The sequence below is a fragment of the Vanellus vanellus genome (genome assembly GCF_965231255.1).
Source record: "Vanellus vanellus genome assembly, chromosome: 4".
In the NCBI taxonomy this organism is placed as follows: Eukaryota; Metazoa; Chordata; class Aves; order Charadriiformes; family Charadriidae; genus Vanellus; species Vanellus vanellus.
In genome coordinates, this window is record NC_138909.1 from 35,242,795 (window position 1) to 35,268,104 (window position 25,310).

The 25,310-nt window shown below is 41.1% G+C and overlaps 1 protein-coding gene across 1 annotated transcript in view; it reads right to left on the bottom strand.

The window, feature by feature from the left end:
* TNKS (tankyrase) overlaps positions 1 to 25,310 on the bottom strand; it is a gene marked incomplete at its 5' end in the record, with an annotated part of 141,976 nt that extends 116,666 nt beyond the window's left edge. The window contains 2 exons of the mRNA XM_082483110.1: positions 11,586 to 11,810; positions 24,803 to 25,310. Of these exons, the coding sequence (XP_082339236.1) occupies positions 11,586 to 11,810; positions 24,803 to 25,310 (733 nt within the window). The remainder of the gene's footprint in view (positions 1 to 11,585; positions 11,811 to 24,802) is intronic.

Below are 25,310 nucleotides of genomic sequence, written 5' to 3' on the forward strand. Positions count from 1 at the left end.
AAAGCAAAAGCCTATGCAGGTTATGCAGAATGCAGTCCTCCAGAGAGCAACCTCAAAACCTTAGTCTCACTGCAGTTTTTTGGTTGTTGGGATTTTTTTTTGGATCGTGCAAGAGATGGCTCTGTTGTTCCAGAACCCTCCTCCCCAAGCACAAAATCCACATCAAAAGTTGTGTAGTGTAAAGGAAGCTTTGAAGCTTCCACAATGAACCTGCAAAACTTAAGAACTCTAGAAGCTTCACCTAAGTTACAAAAACAACCCCAAAACAACAAACCAACCACCCTTTCTTTGAGGTAACAAGCAATAAAAGACAGTCCACTAAGCATTTATTTAATCCCATTTATTTGCAGCCATGCACATGCACTCCTTTTTCACAGAATCACACTGAGTTACAGAACGCTTGAGGTCAAAGGGACCTCTGTAGATCATCTGCTGAAGCAGGGCCACCTACAGCCAGTTGCCCTGGACTGTGTCCAGACAGCTTTTCAATATCTCCAAGGAAGGAGACTCTACAACCTCCCTGGGCAACCTGTGCTGGTGATTGGTCACCCACAGTAAAGTTCTGATGTTCAGAGGCAACCTCCCATGTTTCAGTTTGCGCCCATTTCACGCAGGGGCTTAAGAATCACACCTAAGTGTGTTCAAGTAGTCATCTACAACACATATGTTGTTAGCGTGCAAAATGGAAAAGATGACTCTTTAACTAAAAAAGCTTTAAAAGAAAAAAAAAACCCAAACATTTAGCCCATTTGTAGATGGTACAGGTTGAGGCCTCACTATTCTGCAACTAAATCACATCACTTTTTCTTGCAAGCAACAATTCTGCAGCTACTTAGTTCCTATGCATTTGTTTCGGTATACTACTTATTGAACAGCTAGAAATCTTAACTGCTGCTCTGCTGTCTGAGCAATTTATGTTTTCATCTATATCCCATGCTGAAAGCTGGTTTAAGGACATTGCTTGGTTCCAATTTCACTTTTCTCTGAACGAATTCACCTTTCTACTTCAAATTTTATTCAAATAAATGTCAGCTGTAATCCTGATATCCCAGTTGACAGATTAAGAACCCTGCTTTCAGTGTCCTTGAAAAGCAAAAGCAGCCACCAAGGCAAATCAGGTCAACAAGTAGCATCCTAAGAGGAAAAAGAATTGAGGAGAGTTAAGAGAAACCAAAGACCAGTTCCAATCTCCTTCAGCATATGCTAACCATTTCTTCCACTTGAAGTTTGGGGGAAAAACATCCTGGTGGAAGTCAGGTGATAGACTGCACGTAGAATTAGCTATGTGGCTATCAAAATGTATTATTTGCCAGTGCACTAAAAAAATCTAACACCCAGGAAGCAACATAAACTGAGGAGTCTTAAAAGTTTCTTAGAATCTGTCCTAGACCTACCATTTTCTGAAACAGAAAGGGTGCATGCGCAATCAAAACCAGTTTCACTTTTCAGCACTAGAGGAGATTCAAAGCCTACCAGCAGCTCTCAACGCACCACTCAGTGAGGTAAACGCAAGAAGGGAAAGAGGTGAGAAAAAAAAAAAAAAAAGAAAAAAAACAAACCCAAAACACACACACAACCACCAACACACCAAATAAAACAACTGTCACAATCCAACAGGACAGCCTATTCCAGAGGTGAACTTCAGTGCCTACCAGCTTTCAACAGTACAGCTTGGGGATGGTATCTGTCACACACCCCACGGAACACACAGTAACATTCTGACATGATTAAGAGCTGGAACTCTTAACATTAAAAAAAACCCAGCACACCAAATAACTTTTGCGTATTTTCCATCAGACTTGAACCTTGTGCCAATTTCGTAAACTCATCATTAGTTCACAGCATAGTTACCAAACTTTAAGAAATTAAGTATATGAAATCTTCAGGATACCAAGCTGATCAGTCCATAAAATTGTGGCTAAAGCTACAGGTTAGCTGGAAGACATGGGTATTCTCAGAAATTCTGTTTCTGACGTATTCTTAACTTCCTGATGTTTACATTAAGTTCAACCAGATTTAGAACTCTACTAACAATTGAATAGCTAGCAGTACTACATGTATCAGTCTTAGAAGCCTTCCCCAGCCACCATCTTGGACCACATTATTATGTAAACAGTCACATTTTTATTCTTAAGGACAGGGCTATAGCCATTTGTTCTCCAGTCTCAGAACTGCTCACCGCCATGCCCTGTTGCTACAGAGCAGTGCAAGTCTTATCCTATTTAGCATTACATCCTTGACTAGCAAATATTCTACACTGCAAAAATCCCACAATCTGTCAGGTAAGATATTATCACTATTGTGGGTCTTATGCTAGGGAAGCATGCATGCTAGATCAGTCTGAGTGGGTTTCTCTCCTGGGTCACACCTGCGCCATCCTTATATCACCCCAAACAAGAAAATAAAAACAAATTGTGGCAGACAGTTCCTCCTGGCTCCCTTGTCACGTAAGTTCAGTACTCAATACCATACCTAGGTCAAGAGCACAGTGTCTAACCAAGGAATTACTCAGTACTGCTTGCTTGGATGAGACATCAGCCAAATGTGAAGACTACATACAGCAGCATGAACAGCAGGATTCACAGCAGACACTTCAGCCTTTCCTAGAAAGGAACAGCTTTGTCTAAGAAGCATGATGTATTTGTATAAACATGGAAAAACAACAAATTACTGCAGCAAGGGAGTCTATGTTCATCGTGAGTCCTAGCTGCATGAAAGACTGAAGTGAAGCCCACACACAAGAGGGAAGCACTGACTATTTTCAGTAGGCTTCAAATCACCCATAGTTCTTTTTGTGCACTTGCTTTACGTTGCAGAAAGACCAAATCATTTAAAAAGAGACACCTTTCTTTGTTCACTATATGACAAATATTCAATTGCCTGCACATTTTCACAAGCAAGACCTTTATATCCTACAGTAATACCTTAATCAATGTTTTCCATTAGACTAAGAAAACATCTGAGAACTCAGCTAGAATCGGCCCCACTCATTTATGCCTTAACAGCTACACATATATTTAGACTTTATTTTTAAACCACATATGAACTGCATTAAGACCACATGGTTCCTCTGAGAAGCTAAAAGCAGATATTGCTACAGTAATCGGAAGCATAGTCCCATAAGATTAAGTATTTCTGCAAGACATTTAGAAAGTCACGGTAAACTGGTATCGGAAACCTGAAAGTAGTTTCAGTGTCTGCAAGAGCAATATCTGTTCCATTACTCTGTTCTGGATAATACACAACTTCCTCCTCCCCTCCCCTCCCTCTCAATTTGCTAATAGTTAACATCAGTACTTTTGAAGACCTTACTTCCCATAAACACCCTACAGCAAGTTTTCCAATAGTGTTCTGCATATTATCATACCACCTCCTTTGCAGCAAGTAACCAGATTCTGATTTAATCAACACTTGTAAAGAAACATCACAAAATAAATTACTCTTTTCTTGTCTTCCACAGATTCTGCTGTATCAAGCAACCAAATGAGGCAAAAACACTAGTTTTCTTGATACCTGAATTTTAGGAACAAAGAAATAGAACTGGGAAAAACTCTAAACCCCACAGATAGGTTGTGACGTATCGACTGTCAATACAATTCAAACCTAGCAGAAAGACAGACCCTTTCCAAAATATACAGTGTATAAAACCTCAGACAAGGCAATCCTTCTCAACCTATTTTCATGAAGTTGAATTTCAGCCAACTTTTAGGAATGCAAATACCATAGTATAAACGAGTCCCTTAAGGAGTGTAAGCAACACAGTAAACAACAGGTTTTACAAGCCTTCCGCACCACCAGTTCCAGATACGAAAATAAGAGGTCATTTTATTGGCAAAACCCTGCAGAGAAGTCTTCCTCACCCGAAGTAAGGCTCATTTTCACCCGATTCATACAATGCATCCTCTCTGCTATCAAGTTTACTGTTGATTTTGTTTCTGAAGAGGATTTCACCTCAGGATTAGTCCAGCTTAATGCCTGGTCCTCTCACAAAAATGTTGTGGTAGGGCACTTCCACCTTGCCTCAATGATCCACTCCTTTCAAGGCTCCTAGCACTCTGAGACCTTTGACAAGCACACACGGGTGACTGACACCGCTCACAGAGATTTTCTTCATAAAGCATCTATCATAGCTACATGTGCACAGATGCAAAATGTCAGCAGAAAGGATTCCCTGGAGCCTTTTCAGCAAACAACCCCATCTCACTCTGCCACCTTTTCCCATAACAGTAGCTCCTGTAGACTGTGCCACATTAACAGATCTGCCTGCACACAGCCGTCACATACCGAAGAAGTGTCCTTATACAGAAATTGGTAACTCAGTTCTCTCCTGCCCTTCTGCTAAAGTCCACCAGGGAGCGCTGCAGTTGCGTATGCTACGGTAGTGTCCCAAACCATTTTCTGTAGTCACTTTTGACAAAAGCCCTGTTGTCTCACACTCCAGTCCATTGTTACTATGACAACAGTATTACAATGCCTCCAAATTACCAATGTACGGTTAGAATCATGGGTTCCTCCACCCCCACCAGCTCACAGAGAAGGCAGCCTTATTCTGAGGTCCCTTGCAATAAGTCTGAACTACAGACTTACACAATGGGAAATGTAGTCAGATTCAGCCCAGGAAGTTCCAATTTCTGTCACCAATATTAACGTTTAGAAGCTGACAGAGCTTAAACAAGTGGTTAGAGGACATGAAACTATTTAAAACCATGAACATGGACTCCAGTGAGAAAGCAAAAGCATTCTTCCACTCAACCTAAACCATGCCATTTTTATCCTATGGTTGCTATCATGCAAGCTTCATTTGAGATGACGACCCTGTGAAGAAACAGTATAAGTAGACTACAGCACATTAGATCTTTGAGACACTGTGTAAGCACAGGATTTAAAACCATTTGCTACTCAAAGAAGCAGGGTTCCACACGCATGCTATCACTCACAGAGCAGAAACAGACCAAAACAATTCATATCCTTAACAGCCTGATGAGTCTGCTTCCACAACAACAGATTTGGCTTTGATCAGTAAGAGTAACAGATATTATTAAGAATAGCCAGAATTTTTATTTTACATATCGGGACAGATAATAGATAGATACCGTTAACCAGGACTGCTTGGCGTAAGCATATTAAATCACAAGGGACCTTTGCTCTGTATGTCAGTGTTAAGTGCAAACAGACAGGATAATTCCCCCATTGTAGGGATTAATTAATGGAATAAAACTGGTACAGAACGGTCTAAAGTTCTTTAGATTGTCCTTCAGCTTAAGAAAGTTCAAATACAAATCACTGTCTTCCCATTGCACACTATGAGTAGTCAGTAGCAGTAGTGCTCCAACTCTGCAGTTCAAAAGTCAAAGCAGAAATATTAACAATATTCAAGAATCTTCTGGTATAAACAGCAGCAACAGTTCAACAGTTTACAGAAAATACTTGAAAGTACTCACCTGACAGCATTTTCCAATGATTTTACAAGCCTCTGAGCACCAGATTCCTGGGATACCTCTTTGAATTTAAGCTTCCTTCTAGAACACCAGCTCTCCAAGAGTCATTGGGAATTCAGTACATCTCTCCAACAACATGCATAACCAGCTCCCAATGTACCTCAGTTACCAATATCCTTCTCTAATACTTATTAAGAAGCTACTAGTCTTCTTACAGGCTTCTGTCAATCCAGCAGCTAAATCTATAGTCATTGTAATCATTTTTCACTTGATCCTAAAGCTGCTCCCCCTCACCTCACCCCCCAAAACTGCACAATTTTGCTCTTTGATAGCACTTCCTGTGATTTTTTTTTTTATTATTATTTTTCAAGTAGTAAAATCAGACACAGCTCTAATTTCTAGATCAAGACAGTTTCTCTGCTTGGAAGGCAAAATTCTTTAGGCATGCTAAAATCTCAAGGGACAAAAATACTGTAAAGTGTAATAACTTCACTGTTTGTTGTACATGCCTTTTTTGCAAGGTGACCAAACAGACAAGCAGATCAATGACTGGGCAAATTACCATTTGTACAATTCCTTTATGGTTTTCTGTGCACTAGTTCTACCCATAAACTACCTTTCAGAGATTATTTTTCTTTTTAAATCCTGACAGAAGGTTTACCTGCCCTGCAGGAAGGGGTCACATCATATTCCCTCCACATATTTCAGCCTGAAGATATATAACAGCAGAAGGTAATAACTAATGAATTCTTCTCCTTCCCCAGTGGTGAGGAAGTGTAGCAGGGTGAGCAATGTTTTGCCATGTTAACAAAGAGACATTTAAATAACAGTGATCCCTATGCTAAAGGCAGGACCCGTATGCTGGAAAATCTGCTAGTTTAAAAAAGTTTTAGTTTGCTTGCTTGCTCTATCCTTCAAGTGCAAAAAGGGTAACTGGAAAAAAAAAAAAAATCAACTTCCATAGTTCTCTTGTCAAAAAGAGAGAGAAACACTCCTTGACAATACCATTAGAGATCGCTTCATAGCACTGGGACAGTAAATTCATCATGCCACAGGATCTTTGCAGGAAGTTTTATAACTAGCCCAGAGGAGGCCAGTAAAAACATTGGTCTAATGTCATATTAAAGAATTCCTGATGGATCCTTAGCACTGCATGGACTAAAATTAATTTTAAAGAAAACTTTTACAGTTTTATACAGTGTTGAAGGGTGCTTTTCAGTAGCTAGAATTTTTTATTTCCCTAAAATTAGTGAAGTATCCTGTATGTTCAGATCCATAAAGCACAGCAACACCATGGAAGATGTGCTCAGGGTTTGCATACTTGTGAAGGATACCCTTAAAAACTAGGCAGGTGTATGACACCCGAGATCACTTTTAGGCCAGCAGTCCTGTAGTTCTCACAACACTAAACTGGAGATCCACCTGGAAAAAAAATAAAATAATAATCTCTGCAGGAACAACTACAGCCTCTGCAGAAACAAACACAGTGGAGGGCAAAGCGAGCCTGGACAGACCGAACAAGCACAGCTTCTGTACAGTTAATTTTAGTCTAGCTTTAAAAAAAAAAACAAACAAACAAAAAAAAAAAACAAACAAACACACACCAAAAAAACCACCAAAACCCAAAATCTGTGTTGCACAAACATGCAGTTTTAAAGGAGCTGTTACCACTCAGGAAATACCTTGGAGCTACTCCCATTCAGTGCTCAGCAACCAGAAAACCAAAACAGAAAGAACATCAAGTCACCGTATAAATCTATTACACCCAGTTTTGATGTCTGTACTCCCCATACTAACCCCTCACCCTTAAAAAGACAAAGATACCAGAATAGTCAACAGGATAACATGACAGAAGACTGTTTTTCAGCTTGGAAAAAGAGCTATTTGAGGGAAGAAAAAATAGAGGCCTATAAAATCACAAAGGATATGCAGATTGCAAATAGAAATGACTGTTCACTATTTCTCACGAAAGTCCTGAATGGCTTGCAATGAAAGTCATCAAGAATAACAACATTTTAAATAAAAGGAAGGGCTGTTTTCATCCTCCAAGACTACTAAATTATAAAATTCTCTTGTCACAGAACATCTTCAAAGCCAAAAGTATAGTAGCATTTAATTGATTAGATCTACCTTTCAAGAATTTTGTAAACCAATAGCTATGCACAGTCCAGATGCAGCCTCTACTTTATCAAGTTCCTAAATTGCTAATTGCCATGAGAAAGGACACACTCAAACCATTCAGAGTCTCTGAGCATCTGCTACATGTCATTGTTGGAGAAAAGTGAGCTACATGGATCCTTCGTCTGACTGCATATAAACTTTCAGATGAAGAAATGTATCATCCTTTCTCCCCAGCCTGACCTGCAGAACAGTCACTACCCTGACTTCGCAACATTCCTCTAAACGCACTCTGCAGTGTTCACCATTCATTCATTATTCCATGAGCAAATGTGACACTGAGAAACAAAACCACTTTTCATTAGCTCTAGAAGCAGTCCACAGACATTGAAAATGCATCTTCCTGACAGATAAAGCAATCCTTGAAGCCATAAATACCAGAGAACACTATCTAACAATTGGCTTTAATGCTTCAATACATTTAGTCCAAAAATTGATTACATATAGCAAAAAATGCTTTCAAATGGATTCAATCACTTAGTGACTAAATATATTGTAAGAGGTGGTCAGCAAACCAGCTGAGCACTGCTTACCATCTTCCAAGATCTCCTACACTTCCAGATCCAGGACACAAAAGCACCTAGAAGGGCCACAGTCCATATTCCTCCCGAACTCAGCACATTTGCATTCTGCCCCTTTAAGTTCCTGCACTATCCTATGACTGTAATATGCAACCAGTAAAACAGTAGCACAAGAAATCATATCAGTCATTTGCTATCTTACAGTTTCCTGGAGTTTGTGCATAGTCCGATGAGTTTTCCTCAGGTCACGTATACTTCTTATTTCCACATAAGATTCTCAGTGGCAGGGTTTGTACCTATTAGTCTAAACTCTGAGCTGAGCACTTATAGTAATTTTAGCATAAATATTCACACTCTGTTCCAAGGCTAGTGCTAGGCACAAGACCATTCTATAGTTATAGTGCAATCACTACCTAGCTTTCGCTGGTCTTCCCACTCTGCTTCAATGCCTTGAGCTTTCCTCTGGAAAATCATTATTCATTAACATGCTGCATCTCTGCACTCTGTTCAATTATCACTTTGTCCCTTTTTGATCTCTAAAGTGGTGAAAAGAACAGTGTTCTATGCTACATACGATAAAGAAAAAATGCAGACTGGGGTGGCACAGAAGAAGGTAAGGAGAGAAGATAAACTTGAAAACTCTCTCCTATTACATCATTTGGAAGAAGATGCCAAAGAATAGGTAGCCAAAAATGAGGCTAGATGACTAATTCCTACGCAGTTGATTGCTTTTCAGACAGATATCTAAGTTCAGCAATAAATTCTATGTTATGCCAGGATTTCCAGAGACTACTCATCAATTAATGATTTTTAAAAAGCATGCCTTGCTTCTTTAAGAAGGAACACTCTAAGAAAGCAATTTTTTTTTTATTTTAAGGCCTATTTCATCCATCATATCTGCTGTAACAGTCTACAATTAAGGTGTAAATAGCAGTACTGTACAATATAATCTACAAAGCTATTCAAGTATTTCTAGTCAGAATTTGTGCCCTAAGCAACCATTGTTCCTTTACCCCTGTGTATAATGTGTTCCTTCAAAAGACTTTTTGAGATAAAAGCTGAAAACCTTAATATAAAAATTACATATAAAACCATTGAAAAGAAACAGGAACTTGCCAAAGACAACAAAACATGCTTGCCCAGTAGATATAAATTGCAAACAAGCTCACTGCAAACAAGAAAGAATAGACCTCTTTGTCAACACTCATGTCCTACCAGGTTTATGGAAGCAATTAAATCCCAAAGAAGCATCACACTACAGTACATATTAGATCTAGTGCCTTGTGACACTGCCTTCAGTAATAACTCTCACATTGACAAATCAAATATCTGACTGAAGCACAGCATAAATGGATATACATAACTATACTGAGCACAACAGTATCATGCTCGCTTGTCTAAAATATTTTTTTTTAAAATTGCCAGACTCCAATCTGCCTGCATGTAGCTTTGTAAAGAGAACTGCATCTAGACTTGCAGCCCTGCTCAGTCCTTCCAAGGAACACTACAACTGCAGCAGAGAGCAGAACAGCTTTGGGATTTGACCAGTACTACGTGCTGAATATTTTACACCTATGGATCTAATCTGTGCGGGGCACACAGGATGAAGTTCTGTGTAATATAAGCCATAAATTTGATTTTGTACTTGCTTGCACCAAACCCACAACTTCTTGCTGAATTAGAGTATACTTTAGAGGTATCATCACTTCTTTGATTATGGAAGTTAGATCAAAATAATCTCCTATTACCACCAGTATTGTACACCAAAATTGATGTACCACATAATCTGCCACCTTGAGCTGACCTGCCCAGTCTCCTCCAAAGAGTACCACAGACTCTTTAGGCAAACCACCCAAAGCCACGCTACCCATACTGCCCCCCCAAATCCTAAAGCCTTCTGTTGTAACATCCTTTCATCCTATCACCTACGAACAGCTGTGCTGCTGCACCCCCTCCTGCTTTACAACAAGGTTTTAAAAGACTGAGCAAGAAACATCTTTTCCAAAGCAAACAAACCCAGTCCTCCTTTACAGGTGTAAAGGAGTCCTTTACTGTCAACCTTCCCCCATTTAATTGGTATTAACTGTCAGCAGTTCCCAAGGCCAGGCAGACTCCAGCAATGAACAGATCAAATTACTTCCTTTAAGTCACATACAAAACTCCAGTTACTGACTGGAATTAGGCTTACTTTTCCATTCACCATTGCCAGAATAGACTGCTATTGGTACCTGCTGTATTAACGCCTCTCTTCCCACAGTACTGCTGCATACTGTACTCAGTAACTTCTGTAGAATATTCTCCATATGTTTTACCTCCCACACAGAGATGAAATGAATGAAGCCCATCAAATTCCTTGTCAAAAGAAGAAATAGACTAAAATCGTATTTTGGTGTTTTCTGCAATTTTCTTTCTCTCAATTTCTGGGTTGGTTTGTTTTTGTTTTGTTTTGCTTTTTTTAAGTAATGACATAAGTATTGCAATAAAGGTGATGCAAGAACTTGTCCTGTAAGTTTTGCAGCTGTGTCTGCAGTAATTTTACGTAATAAGTCTTTAAGCAAACAGATATCATCTGAAATTCCAAAAATTGTGTCTTGTTACCTGGATAACATACAGAAAAATTCTCATGTTCATAATCTTAACTGCAGTTCCTAAAAAAATCAAGCTTCCCTTTCCACCTTTGATTAAAAAAAACACAATGTTGAACAGACCATTTTGTTCAAGTTAGTAGATGTGAGAAGAACCAGAATTGATAAGTAAGTTCAAGGAACTGATCTGAGTGTAAAAAATAAAAATAGAAGTTCCCACTTAGAAAAGAGTAATGCTAAGTACACTGAGAAAAACCATAAAAGTTAAAGACAACCTGACTGAAAAGCTCTTTATATGTTCCAGATATATTTAAAATGATTGAAGCGTTCAATTTTATTTGGAATTGCTTTGGCTCCAGGCTACAGCACACAGACTGAAGATACATAACCACTGAGAACAACGGTGTTCTGTAACTTGTATTTGAAAGCTCTAAAGGACTAATGAGACGTTATAATACCGATATGGTATAGGATGAAAGGTTAGCCATCTTCCTAACCACTAAGCCAACATCTAGAGCAGCCCAAAAAGCAACGACTTTACCTAGTAAAGCTAGTTTCTTAGGAGTGATGAAGAAAAACAAGCTTCCACGTTCAGATTTTGAATACCATAATTTAACAGATGAGGAGACTTTACCCAACTTCCCCAAGTTAGTTTTTCAGATGCAAGTTCAGCAAAGTTTGCATTATATACCATAAAAAAGTTAGCCTTAAATAACTACCACTATACCTACCTGCTAGTTTAACAGAAGCTAGCTTTTAAGAACAAGCAGTATCTTTCATCTCAAGTCCAGCACACTAACAATTACAACCACACAAAATATATATCTAGTAAAGTTCCAATGTAAGAAGTGACAAACACTTACCAATACACACATCTATCTTCCCCTTGATAGCAGCTTCATGCAGAGGAGTGTAGTTCCAATTGTCTCTAGCGTTTGGGTCTGCCCCTTGACACAGTAACAAACTAACCACTTCAGCATGACCAAAAGAGCAGGCATTGTGAAGGGGTATCAGCCCTCCGTCATCACGAGCATGAACATTGGCTCCCGTCTGTAGCAAGTGCTCTACAACATCCTTCCTTCCAAAACCTGTAAGAGAACATATTTTTGTTCATTTATGGTAAAACAATATGATTTAGTATTTAAAACTGTTTACTCTTAGTCCAGTGTACAGCCAAAGAATATTATTCATGCCCCTCTTCTACTTTCTGCTTCATTTCACCATAAAGTGGGATTACATTCACCTCCTCAAATAGTTGGAAGGTGCACTTACATTCACAACAGCAGTGAACAGTCTTGTGTTATGGTCAGCTTGACTGGCTGCCACTATCTCACAAAGTTCAACAGGGATGCCATTCTTTTTCAAGAAAAGCTTTCCGTGAATTTAAAAAAAACTTAGTATAATCCATACGTACCTAAAGCAAATGCCTTACATACCATCTCTTTCTTGATATAGGTCTTCACCTTGGAGAAGACCTCATATTAATAAACACTGAAGGACACTGTCAGTGCTCAAGCAGAACGACCTTATCTCAACCCAAACTACATTCTTGCTCTTTTTCAGAGAGTCTGACTACCTCCAGCTGACAAAGAGACTAAGGGTACAGATATGTAGAACAGAGACCTCAGCGGGGAAATAATACCTCAGGAAGGTCCCAGCATAGGTGTGCAGCCTCTGTTATGGCCAGGGAAAACATCACCATAAAGCCACCATCATTAAACTAATACACTTCAAAATCCTTCATCAGCATGCCAGACCCTGACACCTCTAGCTTATTGTCCACAATGAACCTGGAAAGGTCCTAGTGCCCAAATGTGCTTCCTATTGCCCCAAATGTCTTAGAGCCACAGTCTCCAAACTTTTTTGATTGTGCACCCCCATCAGTAAAAATGTTTTTTTTGAGCATGCACCCCCAATATACGTATTCGGCTGCTCATGGCCTGGACAGGTGTACTCTTTGCTGGGTAAAAAACTGGCTGGATAGCCATGCCCAGAGAGTGGTGGTGAAGGGAGTTAAATCCAGTTGGTGCCCAGTCACAAGTGCTGTCCCCTAGGGCTCAGTGCCGGGGCCAGTTCTCTTTAATATTTTTATCAATAATCTGGATGAGGGGATCGAATGCACGCTCAGTGAGTTTGCAGATGACACTAAGCTAGATGGGTGTGTTGATCTGCTTGAGGGTAGGATGGCTCCACAGAGGGATCTGGACAGGCTGGACCAATGGGCTGAGGCCAATGGCATGAGGTTCAACAAGGCCAAGTGCTGGGTCCTGCACTTGGGTCACAACAACCCCATGCAGTGCTACAGGCTTGGGGCAGAGTGGTTCGAAAGCTGCCCAGCAGAAAAGGACCTAGAGGTATTGGTGGATGGCTGGCTGAGTATGAGCCAGCAGCGTGCCCACGTGGCCAGAAAGGCCAACGGCATCCAGCCTGTATCAGGAATAGTGTGGTGAGGACTAGGGAAGTTATCATCCCCCTGTACTCAGCACTGGTGAGACCCCCACCTCAAGTACTATGTTCAGTTTTGGGCCCCTCACTACAAGAAGGACATTGAGGTGTTGGAGCATGTCCAGAGAAGGGCTACAAAGCTGGTGAGGAGTCTGGAGGACAAATCTTATGAGGAACGACTGAGGCAACTGGGGTTGTTTAGCCTGGAGAAGAGGAGGCTGAGGGGAGACCTTATCACTCTCTACAACTACCTGAAAGGAGGTTGTAGAGAGATAGGGTCTGACCTCTTCTCCCTGGAGGCAAGTGATAGGACAAGAAGAAATGGGTTCAAAGTTATGTCAGATGAGGTGTAGATTGGATATTAGGAAACATTTTTTCACTGAAAGGGTTATTAAACATTGGAATAGGCTGCCCAGGGAGGTGGTGGATTCACCATCCCTGGAGGTGTTTAAAAAAAAAGGGTAGACGTGGTACTTGGGGACATGGTTTAGCAGTGGTTTTGTCAGGGTAGGTTAATGGTTGGACTTGATGATCTTAAAGGTCCCTTCCAACCTCAGCGATTCTATGATTCTATTTACAAATATCATATAGATGCACTACTGTACTGAGAAGGACTTGGGTGTGTTGGTTGATGCGCAACATGAGCCAGCAGTGTGTGCTCACAGCCCAGAAGGCCAACCATACCCTGGGCTGCATCAAAAGAAACGCGGTCAGCAGGTCGGGGCAATTCTGCCCCTCTACTCTGCTCTGGTGAGACCCCACCTGGAGTACTGCATCCAGATCTGGGGCTCCCAACATAAGAAGGACATGGACCTGTTGGAGCAGGTCCAGAGGAGGGCCACAAAGATGATCAGAGGGCTGGAATCTCTCTCCTATGAGGACAGACAGAGAGTTGGGGTTGTTCAGCCAGGAGAAGAGAAGGCTCCAGGGAGACCTTATAGCATCTTTCCAGTATCTGAAGGATACTCACAAGGAAGCTGGAAAGGGACTTCTTACAAGGGCACGTAGTGATAGGATGAGGGGTGATGGTTTCAAACTGGAAGAGGTTAGATGTAGGTTAGCTATCAGGAAGAAATTTTTCACTATGAGAGTGAAGAAGCACTGGAACAGGTTGCCCAGAGAAGCTGTGGAGACCCCATCCCTGGAAGTGTTCAAGGCCAGGTTGGGCAATGCTTTGAGCAACCTGGTCTAGTGGAAGGTGTCCCTGCCCATGGAAGGGGGGCTGAAACTAGGTAAGTTTTAAGGTCCCTTCCAACCCAAACCATTCTAGGATTCTATTATGTAGATTATAAACATACACAAAAATATAAATTTCAAAAGGCTGAGACAAAGATGAAATAAACACTTTTAATAAATGTAAAAGAAATTTTAATAGTAGAAAATATATTTTCTTCCTGCACCCCAATGAAATATCTTGCACAGTCCACTTTGGAGACCACTGCCTTAGAGGACAGGAACAAAAATCAGATACCAGGCTCAAGAGGGACAGTTTGTACTAAAAGACAAGTCTTCATTTCGTACTAGGTTGCATCTCAAAGGTTGGATTGCATTTCTTACAAACCTCAGGGCTAAAAGCAGTATCACAGGGGTTTTTAAAAGACTGTCACTTTAAGAGTTATTGCATCTGCTGGTAATCATGGATACCAACCAGCTTAAGTATGAAGAATCCCACGTATATGAACTATGTTTATGAAACAGCTGAATTAAATGCTGCAGCAAGTGAAATTCCATCACAGTGGTGCTAACTGGCAGCATATAGATTGTATTAACTCCACAGATCACATATCGAAAACATAACTACAGACTTTATTTCCCTTCTAGAAGGCAAACACAAAGCTCGAGGGAAGGAACAAAGAACCTGTCAGTTCTCCCCAGGTGACAGTGTAACTCAGCCGCAGCAAAATGCTGTTAAAACAGTGACAGAAATGATTCTCAAAAGTCAGTACCCTCTGTGGCATGTAACAACTCATGCATGAAGACTTCTCAAATCTAAACGTTTCACCCAGAATTGCAGTGCCTGGACAGGACCTCCATTTCAACAAGTTAAGCCCCCTTTTTGCCCAAGTAGTGCACTAGTTACAGCTATGTAGACTTATGATGCAGAATTAAGATGCTTCCCCCCACAGTCCATATGGTGAGATTGCTAAGCCAGATCTAGCAGCTTTGCATCCACACTAGCTTATCCAGTTAAGGCTAATGTTATAACTTGACATCCAGCTTTAAGTCAAGCTGCAGGCTAGCCATTCTGCAGGAATTTACACTGTCTCCTCAGTGAAGCACAGAGTCCTTCAACACACTTTCTTAAAGGACGGAAGTCTTCTTAGAAGCTGACTAGTACTATGGCTAAGGCAGGCGAGGACAAAACAAAAAGCCCCTTTACCAAGGCTTATCATGGTTTTGATGTTTTGATGACAGTTTAACAATATCCCTATTTCTGCCTAAAGAAGTATTCTTCTATGAGACACAACCAAGCAGGTTGAAGAACAGTCTGGGGAAGCCACCATGGATACGCACCCAGATGCTCACACGTAGTACAGACTACAGCAATTCACATCTCAGTTAATCCTGTATGGTAACACAGCTCAAGGGCTCTCCAGTTAACAAGCAGAGCCTGGTTACTTTTGGGTATCTGTAAAGATTCCCCTATCCCCACTGTGCAGAGCCCTCAGCTGCTTGCAGCGCAGATGCTGGACCACTACAAATTACAAGTTAGCACACTGAGCAGATACCAAAGTGTGTTTTCTTTAATATGTTGGGCTAAACAGCAGTTCAGCAGCTGCTCCACAAGCTGCTGAGCTATACCAGCCACAGGCAGGGTCCCACAACCAGACTGGCACCCCACTCAGCAATCCAATTTTAGTCCATCACTGCAGATGAGTCAAAGCTTTCTGGTACATTATATACTGATCACCTCATGTTAGAAATTATGCTACAGAAACCGAAGCATGTGAATCAAAACAGGTATTATTAAAAGTGATACTTATTTATCACAACAAAGCTGTTACCAGAAGACACGTTTTTCTTAACTGAACTGTCAGCAAGGCCACTGCTACTGTAAATCACTGCAGCTTCTAGCACAAAATCTGATTTGTTTGCTTCTGTTATAAAACAGCCAAGGAACATCACCTGTAAGTCTTCAAATAGAAAATGACAGCTTAAGCGGGTACAACAGCAAACAAAGGGTCTCTGGTTCCACAGCAAAGCTAACAGGCCTGAAGCATAAATACTAAGAAGCAAGCCCTCAAGGTTCCCACATTTACGTTGCTCATTTGAGCAAGACAAGAATTAGAAAAGGATGCTTTCAACTAAACAGTAATTCAACAGATTTTATTTGCCTTTAGTTTTTATAGACTGAACTACTAAAAACAGTTCTGAAACTGCATGAGCATTTGCTTTACACATACTTAACTCTTGAGGAAAAACAACCTGACAGTGTCTGAAAATCCAGACTCCTTTTCAAAGTGTTCAGTGTTGTGATTTTCAGGACTATACACATACTTCTTCAAAGTACTGCTGGACATGGGATCATTGATAAAGGTATCTTTGGAAATGCCAGCAATAAACACTTTACAGTTTTTGGTGAATTAGCACTTCTCTTCAGTCCTCAAAAAGCACAGTAAAGGTTACTGTGATTTTATCCCACCAGACCACACATCTTTCAGAGAAAAAGTAACCAATTATGGGAAGAGCTTCTCCCAGCACCACCACAGGCAAACGTGTAAAAACTTGGATTGACAAAGTGCCAGAAAGTCACATGACCCAATCTGACAAAGCAGTTGTAATTACTGAAACTCCTAAAGTGTTGAGGTCACTTTTTGTAAAAAACAACAGACACATGCCAAGCCATTTGTGACAGATGAAGCACATGTAATTTACTTTAAACTGAAGAAACTGATGTGATGACATTTTTTAAGATGACTTTAAAAATCCTACTCTTGTATATGACCAGTGCAACTTTAATTTACAAAGTCTAAGGAAGCCTTCCCAATAAAGGATGTGTAATCAAAGCTCCCAAAACACAATCAAATAGAAGGTTCCTACAGAAAACATCCAAAACCAGGGTAACTATGGAGGAGAGTCACATTAAATGGCCCAGCATACAAACCTGTTTTGATGAGATTCACTTGCCAGCTTCCAAAGCACACTCATGAGCAGAGTTCCTCATTAGCTTGGGCTATTTCACACAGGTAAAACGCACAAGCTTTGCCCTCATTTTAGCTTCTTTACACAATTTAGAAGTTTCAGGCAAGTCACAGTACCTCAGAAAACATATTGTCCATGACAGAAAGGAAGCAGTAATCCCATTATAAAAAGGCAATAGTAAGAGAACAGCTGAAATTTAAGGGTGAAACTGCTCAGTCAAACCAAAGAAAAGACAAAAATTCAGAGTGACTGGCAGGCTCTTCATTTCTCCAGTCATCTCACAAAAAGGCTTGGTGAAAGCCAGGAGATGGACATAGCTATGACAGCTTTACATAAATCAAGAGACAAGCACACAATTGAGAGAAAACATCACTTAACTAGTTCTTTGCCAGTGCTGTATTCTTGCATTTTCCCAATCTATACCTGTCACTTTAGGCTGAAAGCAAGAAAAAAAGGCTCTAAGTAGTAAACTGGCAGCTTGAAAATTAAACTGAATAAAACTTTTAAATGCCATCAGACAAGACAGCACACAGACATCACCAAATGTTTACTACTACTGGCAAGATGATTTGTCCTACTCCCTTTTCGCATGCTGCTCCCAGCCTGCAAGCTTGTCCTGTCTCATCTCCTTGCGGCATTGAACAACAGGCAACAAGGTAAACAGGTTGAATGACTGATGAGGAAAGCAATGCAAGGAAAGCAACAGGAGCATCAGTTGATACCTTCTGTTACGTGCTCCAGTTAGAGCTTCGATGTCAAACATGAGTTCAGTTTTCCCATGGTAAGTTTACAGATACTTAATTACTAACATTCTCAGATGCCACATAATTCACTGCCCAATTTCAATTTTCAGAAATTTTGTTAAAAAACCCAACCCAATAAATATATGGATTTCCTGCTAGAATCAGAAGACTGCTTTCCCCAGTGAGCACAATACACCAAGTAGTCAGTTTGATCAGTTTAAGTACAGCTGTACTGTTTCATCCACTACCCAATTAACGTCGGTTGATCACAATATAGTATGAACTCCTCCAAATGCTAATTCCAACCTCCGCATAACCTCTGTTATGTGAATTTAACTTATCACATGGAAGACATAACTTTCACTAGGCATGTTTCCTCTTCCTTTCACCTGCTTGCTCTTAAGAACACACTGACTCCAAAAGGAGTTAAATTTTACAGAAGTATATAATAACAGGTTAAGCATACCTGCAAGTTTTACTGTGAGCTTTGGCAAAGCAGGAGCGATGCTCTCACTAGATGTAATCCCACTTGTTAGAACACTAAACACAGCTCATATGAGAATACAAGCCCTCGAAGTGGAGACGCACACATCATAGAGACCCACGACCTTTTGAGAATGGTTTTAAAATGTAGCAAAGGGCGAAAGAAGTTCAAGCTAAGGCATTGTATGTCTATTTGCTTTAGTACTGCACATTCTGATACTAGATTTCCCCCCCCCAAAAAAAACCCAGCTCTTCCAAAAGTCACCAGCACTTCTCCCACTTCACTAAGCAGAACACAGTTAAACTGAGCAATTTAACTCAGTAAACTGAAGAGCCATCAAGCTGGGGAAAAAGTGCATCTGGTTCAGTATTAATGAATGTCTGAGATGGTGCATTTATATGCTTTTGTAAATTCCTTCAAAGGATTTTAAAAGGGAAGGAGATATAATACATTGTAGGAAGTATTGCAAGACCATACAAAAGAACAAGTTACCAGTCACCAAGAAAGCAAACCGAAACTTTCTAGAAACTGACATGCTTGTGACACTAACAGAGTTCATATACTACAAGTGCTACAAAAACATAAAAGAAAGAATTCCAAAGTCAAGGCCAGTAATCTATTAATTCATCTTTTTACATGGAAAAGTCTGCATTTTGCAGGCTCTGAGCCCGTAGGGCTGCCAGGATGTTTTACTAATTGACTACATGATCTGCGCTCTTCATTCTATCCATATGAATCCAGATGAAAATTGTTACTACCCGTGCTTTAAGTTGCACAAAGCAGAATAAATCAGTGACTTACAAACAACTGTTTGAGTAAGGTCAGCCATCTCTTCCTTGGCAAGGGTATATCAGATAACTGCAACAAAATGAGTCAGAGTAGTTTAAAAATGGTATCTCAAGCAAGGCTTTACAGGGCAATTTAAGCTAACCTGTTGTACATTGCACCATAGGTGGAGTAGTCAATTCAGTTGTCTCTGCGTGGAGTGGAAGTATGTAATAAGTTGCCAACTACTACTTGCATTTTCCTGGTTCTCCCTCAAGGAACACTCAGTAGCTAGTTATATTAGTTCTACCTCCTCATTTGCTTATCTCACACACGTTGATGAAGCTTGCGTTTTTATGACTAACAGCTTCCTAGTTGACAAATCAACTTGATCAGCTCTCTTAAACCCTGACCACTGACTATTTTCCAACCCAAATGAGATCCCTTTGCCCTCAGTATTAAAGTTGGGTACTCCAGACATTTTCCAAAGAATAATCTGTTATGTTAGCCTTCATAAAAATATTTTACTTTCAACAGTTATTACTAGTGACATCAAAAGCATGCTTACTGCTTACAGAAGATTACTTTCCCCAAACAGCTTTTTGCCATTACTATAGACCCAAGCAGAAAGAAAACAAGGAATATCACTGATGCTCTAACAAATCACTTTAAACCAGGTTTCTCCAAGCCTGATTTTGGGCTGATAGCACCAAGAGCACTTCACCCTGTGATCCCAACTCCATATCTTCCAAAAGCCACTCTGGAAACCTCTACCTCTTCCTCACTACAGAAGTGGGCATTGAGCCACAGTTCAGCAATTACTGTTAGTACTCTCTATATCCTTGGGTTAAACACTAGAAAGAGAATAACTGTAAAGCTAAAAAAATGTGTTGTCTAAGAACTTGAGGGGCTAATGTAATGATTAAAAAAAAGTTAAACTTTCATTAAATGGGTGTGGAACTGGACAAGACTATGACTGGCTATTTGAAGAAATTAGCTAGAACTCGGCTTATTTCTATCAGGTCCACCCACCCAGTGATTTCTGAAAGAGGTGCTATTACTAATGATTTACCAGCAAGGCCTAGGCCTAAACATAAGAATCAAGCTGTCAGCAGCAAATATATATCCTTTTGTAAGGCTAGACCTTGTTTCAGAAAGGAAGAAGCAAGTCCTTTACAAAACTGGCTCCTCCGAATTCTTGCTGGCTTTGGGAAAAAGCTGGGATTTGAGACAAAAGGTCACAGGAGTCCTCCCTATCTAGGCATATTAAAGGTAGAAAAGTCTTGGAAAGCCAACATTGGTATGTGAGTGCTATAAATGGAGGATGACACACAAAAAAAGAGCCATGAAAGTGTTGCTGCCAACCTGCTTCAAACACAATGGAGTAAAACACCACCACCCCCAACTACATTCACAGAAAATATGTAAGCTGAGAGTAAAGTACCACTCTACCCCATACAAAGGATACCTAAAACATGATACATTAACACATAGACTGAAATCATGCAACCATTAAAAAAGTCAAAGGCACTCCCTAAGGGGAAAAAAAAAATAAATCTACCTCTCATACATGCAGAACAACTCATTTGGTTATGCTGACTAAAAAGTTATTTTGTCAACCCTGAGACATCATCACCAAAAGCAGAATTATCAAACCAGTTTACAAGAACAGAGAGCACACGCATAACAAAATTTTTCAACTAGCGATGGGCATGTAACACAGTAAAGATGTTCATAATCTGGTGAAGTCAACAATGACAGTTAAGATCTTCTCAAGGAAAAGAGGTAACACATCTCTAGATCAAAGCAGTACAATGGAAAGGCAAGAGAGTGGAATAGTTTCTATCATTCAGTGCAGCTTGAAGAAAAAAAAAAAAAACACTAAGCAGAACACAGGATATTCCAATGAAGATGGCGGAAAATACAAGAGGAAGCAAGTTACTTTTAACACCAGTTAACATTCCAATTATTCAGTGGAACTCTTTACCACAAGATGAGAAACCCATGTAGAAACCGGGTCTTGCTCAAATAGTTGCCGAGCTACAAACTACAGGAAGAGTACTCAAAGAGATATCATGTACAAAGAGCCCGAGTGTACCTGAGACATCTGCTTTTGGCCACCGGTAGGGCTAAAACCTTGAGCCAAACATATCTTTGTTCATGCCTAGCACAGCTACTTTTAATTTTTGTTGTTGTTGTTATAAGCAAGCTTATTTCCATTGAAAAAAATGAATACAGAAGCTATGAAAACATTAAAATACAAAAAAGAAATTAAGTGGTAGTATTAAAGTCACTGAATCGCTTTCAAGTCTTTAGAATCTGCTTCTTACTCTGATTCTTTGGCGCTGCTGGACAATATCCAAAGCCTGCACTGGTATCAGAGACCCAAATATCCTGCAATCCACACAGTAGTCAAGACACTACTGAGCTTTCCTCTTTCCGAGCATGTATACCTCTATAGAAGAATCCCTCAAATCACTTGCAAAGGAAAAGCTGAACACCACACATCCTGAAAGACACTCAGAATTTCAAGAGACGCTCTGCTGAAATAACAGTCTAGTTGGAGGATGAAAGGAAAATGATTTTTTGTTCAACCTCTTCCTGCTTGACAAGAGAGGTCTCTATCACCCCAATATGGCCTCAATATTAATTTCTGCTTTATTAATAGCTAACCAAAGCAGGTCAGACTTATTCAGCACACTAGCTGACATTTGAGCACTGAGTTGAAGAACCAATTCTCCTTCATTCCGATCAATTGACAATTCAGATATCCCAGATAGAGGAAAATCTGGATAATACTGTTGCTTCAACTTGATGTGGCCATGCACATTTTACCTGGAAGTGCATAATGGACAGATGACTCCAACTTTTCTAGAAACAGATTTAGATCTATCCCCAGCTTTGTAAATAAGTGATCACAGAGATTTCAGTTCTCATCTTATCCCCAGCTTACATATGTGCTAAGGATTCTGAGTGCTCTCAGAAGCCATCCCTTTTGTCTTCTTTCTGCTATGAGAAAGGAGATAAAGGTGATTTTGAAACCAGAAACCTCACAAAGCTTAAGGAAACATGAACTTAGTGCCTTTTACAAGAAAAAAGAACTAGGGAAGTTGTCCTTCCCTATTATAGTTGTAAAAGTAACTTAAATGCCTGGCATTGCTGCCAAAAAGGACATCTGAGAAAACCAGACTGAGCAGGGAGAAGTCAAGTACGCAGGGGGGAAGGGGGGGAAAAAAAAAAAAAAAAAAAAAAAAAAAAAAAAGAATCCAGCTACCCCAAAATTGGGAAATAGGAAATTAGAAGAATTCCCCTATCACAAATCACAAGATCAGAAGTAGAACTCACTCTCTTGTCATTTAAGAGTTTAGCTTCAAGAGGTTTGAAAGCAGGAGTTTAAAACATTGCATATTGCACTCTCCAACTCCCATTCCTCTGGTGCAGGGCATGCAATTGACACTTAGGTATGGCTCATAAAACATGAACTATTATCCATAACACAGCTTTATATACACAGCAGACTCCTATGCTCATAAGCAAACAAGTTTTATTTCTCCTTTTGCCCACAAAGGAGGAGATCAAATCAACACACTGCATCACTGGCAGACATATACTGCCTAAGATCAGTTGCATTCAAACAATGTGCTTACAGGCCTTTCCAAAATGCAGTGATTTGAGATAAAATATGTATGGTAGCTAAGGAAAGTCTCTAAATCTAGAAAGAAAGATACAGGAATTTGTTATGTACGAGAACTTCATCTGCTGTTTTCCTCATGCTACAAGAAAACATCTTCCAGTGCTATTACAGTAACATCTTATTGACACTATCAACTTTCAAAGCCTTAGCCCCTTCAATAAGTTTTGTTCATTTCTTCTCTAATCAAAGTAGAAGTTACCACTGCAGCTAGTTTGTACTAGCACTGAAGTTACATCTTGAGATCCCAGCATTTAAGGGGAAGCAGAAAAGTGTAATTTTAAGCCTCAATCCAAAAAAGCAGAGCAGACTGAAGATGAGCCTTCCAAAATATTAAGAACTTCATGTGCACACATGCAGTTACATCACCATTATGTTCCAGGGTTCACCAAAATTAAGTCCATCTCCGTACGGCAGAAGTTCACTGTGTTTTAAACTCCACTTCCATAAGGTCACGCTTTACTGGTAGAGCTCAGGGATCAGAGATGAATGAAAAGGAAATGGCTCAGAACCAAAAGATCCCTTAGGGGCATCCTTGAAATGTCACTTGTACTTTGAAAATGAAAAGAAACTCATACAATCTCAAGGAGTATGATCTGACTGATAAACTGAACACCACTATTCAGAGTTCCAGGCAATACTGTGCCATAAAATGTTCATTTTTATCACCAATTTCAACACAGTGCTTGAGAGCCATACACCAGCATTTAAATACCAACCACTTAATACAGTCTTGTTAATTATCTTCATTTATATGTACTAGTTCTCAAACAAGATCTGTGCCCCTTACTACATGAAGTCCAGTCCTGTAATCGTGTGGCACATGTCAGAAAGTCCGACCACAGACACAGCAATTGTGCAAGTCCCGAGTTAGGGCTGATGATTTAAAACATCTTCCTTTTTACTTTTATCATGAGCTTCATGTGCCCTGTGCCCCCCATGAAGACCACACTCTGTATAAGATGTTCTCTTTATGGACTACACTAACCTGTAATAGCTATACTTCCTAGAAGGTAATGTTTACTTCCTGTTAACGTAAACTGTTGGACCTTGCTGTTAACTGCTTTTATGATATTATTTCTGATCACACTGACGTATCTTCTCTGCACTAAGAGGTGTATTCTCTCCTGGACATATCTGAAACTTCCAGTCAAGTTCAGTTGCTCTACTTCACCTCTTTCCCCAGACCACTCAGACCGTAAGAGATACAGAGATAAATCAGCAGCTACGGCCCAATAAAAGAAGAAAAAGTTACAAAGTACGAAGCATCAACTTTGATTCCTACCAAATCTACATGCATCACAGGCATCCCTGACTTTCAAGAGCTACCACAATACACATGAAACCCTTAACTTCAAGCTAACTCTGTCCTGAATCCCAGTTTCTCACCTCCTAAGCGCACACACACACAAGTTTGCAGCCCATGTGTCAAGCACAGAGAAAAAAAGACCCCACAGTCTCCCTTACGCCTCCAGGATCTCCTCTCCCACTCGTTTCAACGGAAGGAGGGATCCTCTTCCATTTTATGAGGGGAAAAAAAGAAGATTTAACAGCTGTCTCCCCATCATCTGCAGCAAAACACTACCGGGGAAGTGTGCTCACACTCCTCCTCTCAGCTTCGGCCCGAGTTCTCCCGACACACCGAGATGCTGGAAGTCCCCTGAAGCCAGGTAAGCTCCTCCTGGGGAGTCGGGTCGGGAGCTGCACCCTCCCTGTCCCGAGTCACTCACTATCACTGCCCTCGCCGCGAACGGAAGGTCGGACCAGCCCCGGACCCAGCCCCTCCCCGGTCCCAGTCCTGGTACCCACCGGCAGCGAAGTGGAGCGGCGTGGACTTGCGGCCCGCCATGTCCTTGGCGTTCACGTTGCCCGTGTCCACCAGGCGCTTCACGCGCGTCACGTCCCCATTGCGGCAGGCCTCCAGCAGCTCGCGGAAGGCCCCGCTCGCCGCGCCCGGGCCCGCCGCCTCGGGACTCTCCGCCGCCGGGCTCGACGCCACCGACGACGACGCAGACGAGGAGGAGGACGAGGAAGAACTGCTGGAACTGCTGCCCGAGCCCGGCGGCGGGCCCGGGGCGGCGGCGGAGCCCGCACCCTCCGAGCACTCCAGGGCCGGAGGCCGCTCCGCGTCGGGGGGAGCCTCGCCTTCGGGGCCGGCCAGGCTGTGGCGCTGCGCGGCGGGGGCGAGGTCGGCCGGTGCCAGGCTAAGACTGGGGCTGCGCGGCGGCGAGGCGGCGGCCGGCGGCGGCGAGGCCGGCCCGGGCGGCGGCGGCGGGTGATGGTGGTGGTGGTGCTGGGAGCGACGCGGCGCCGCCAT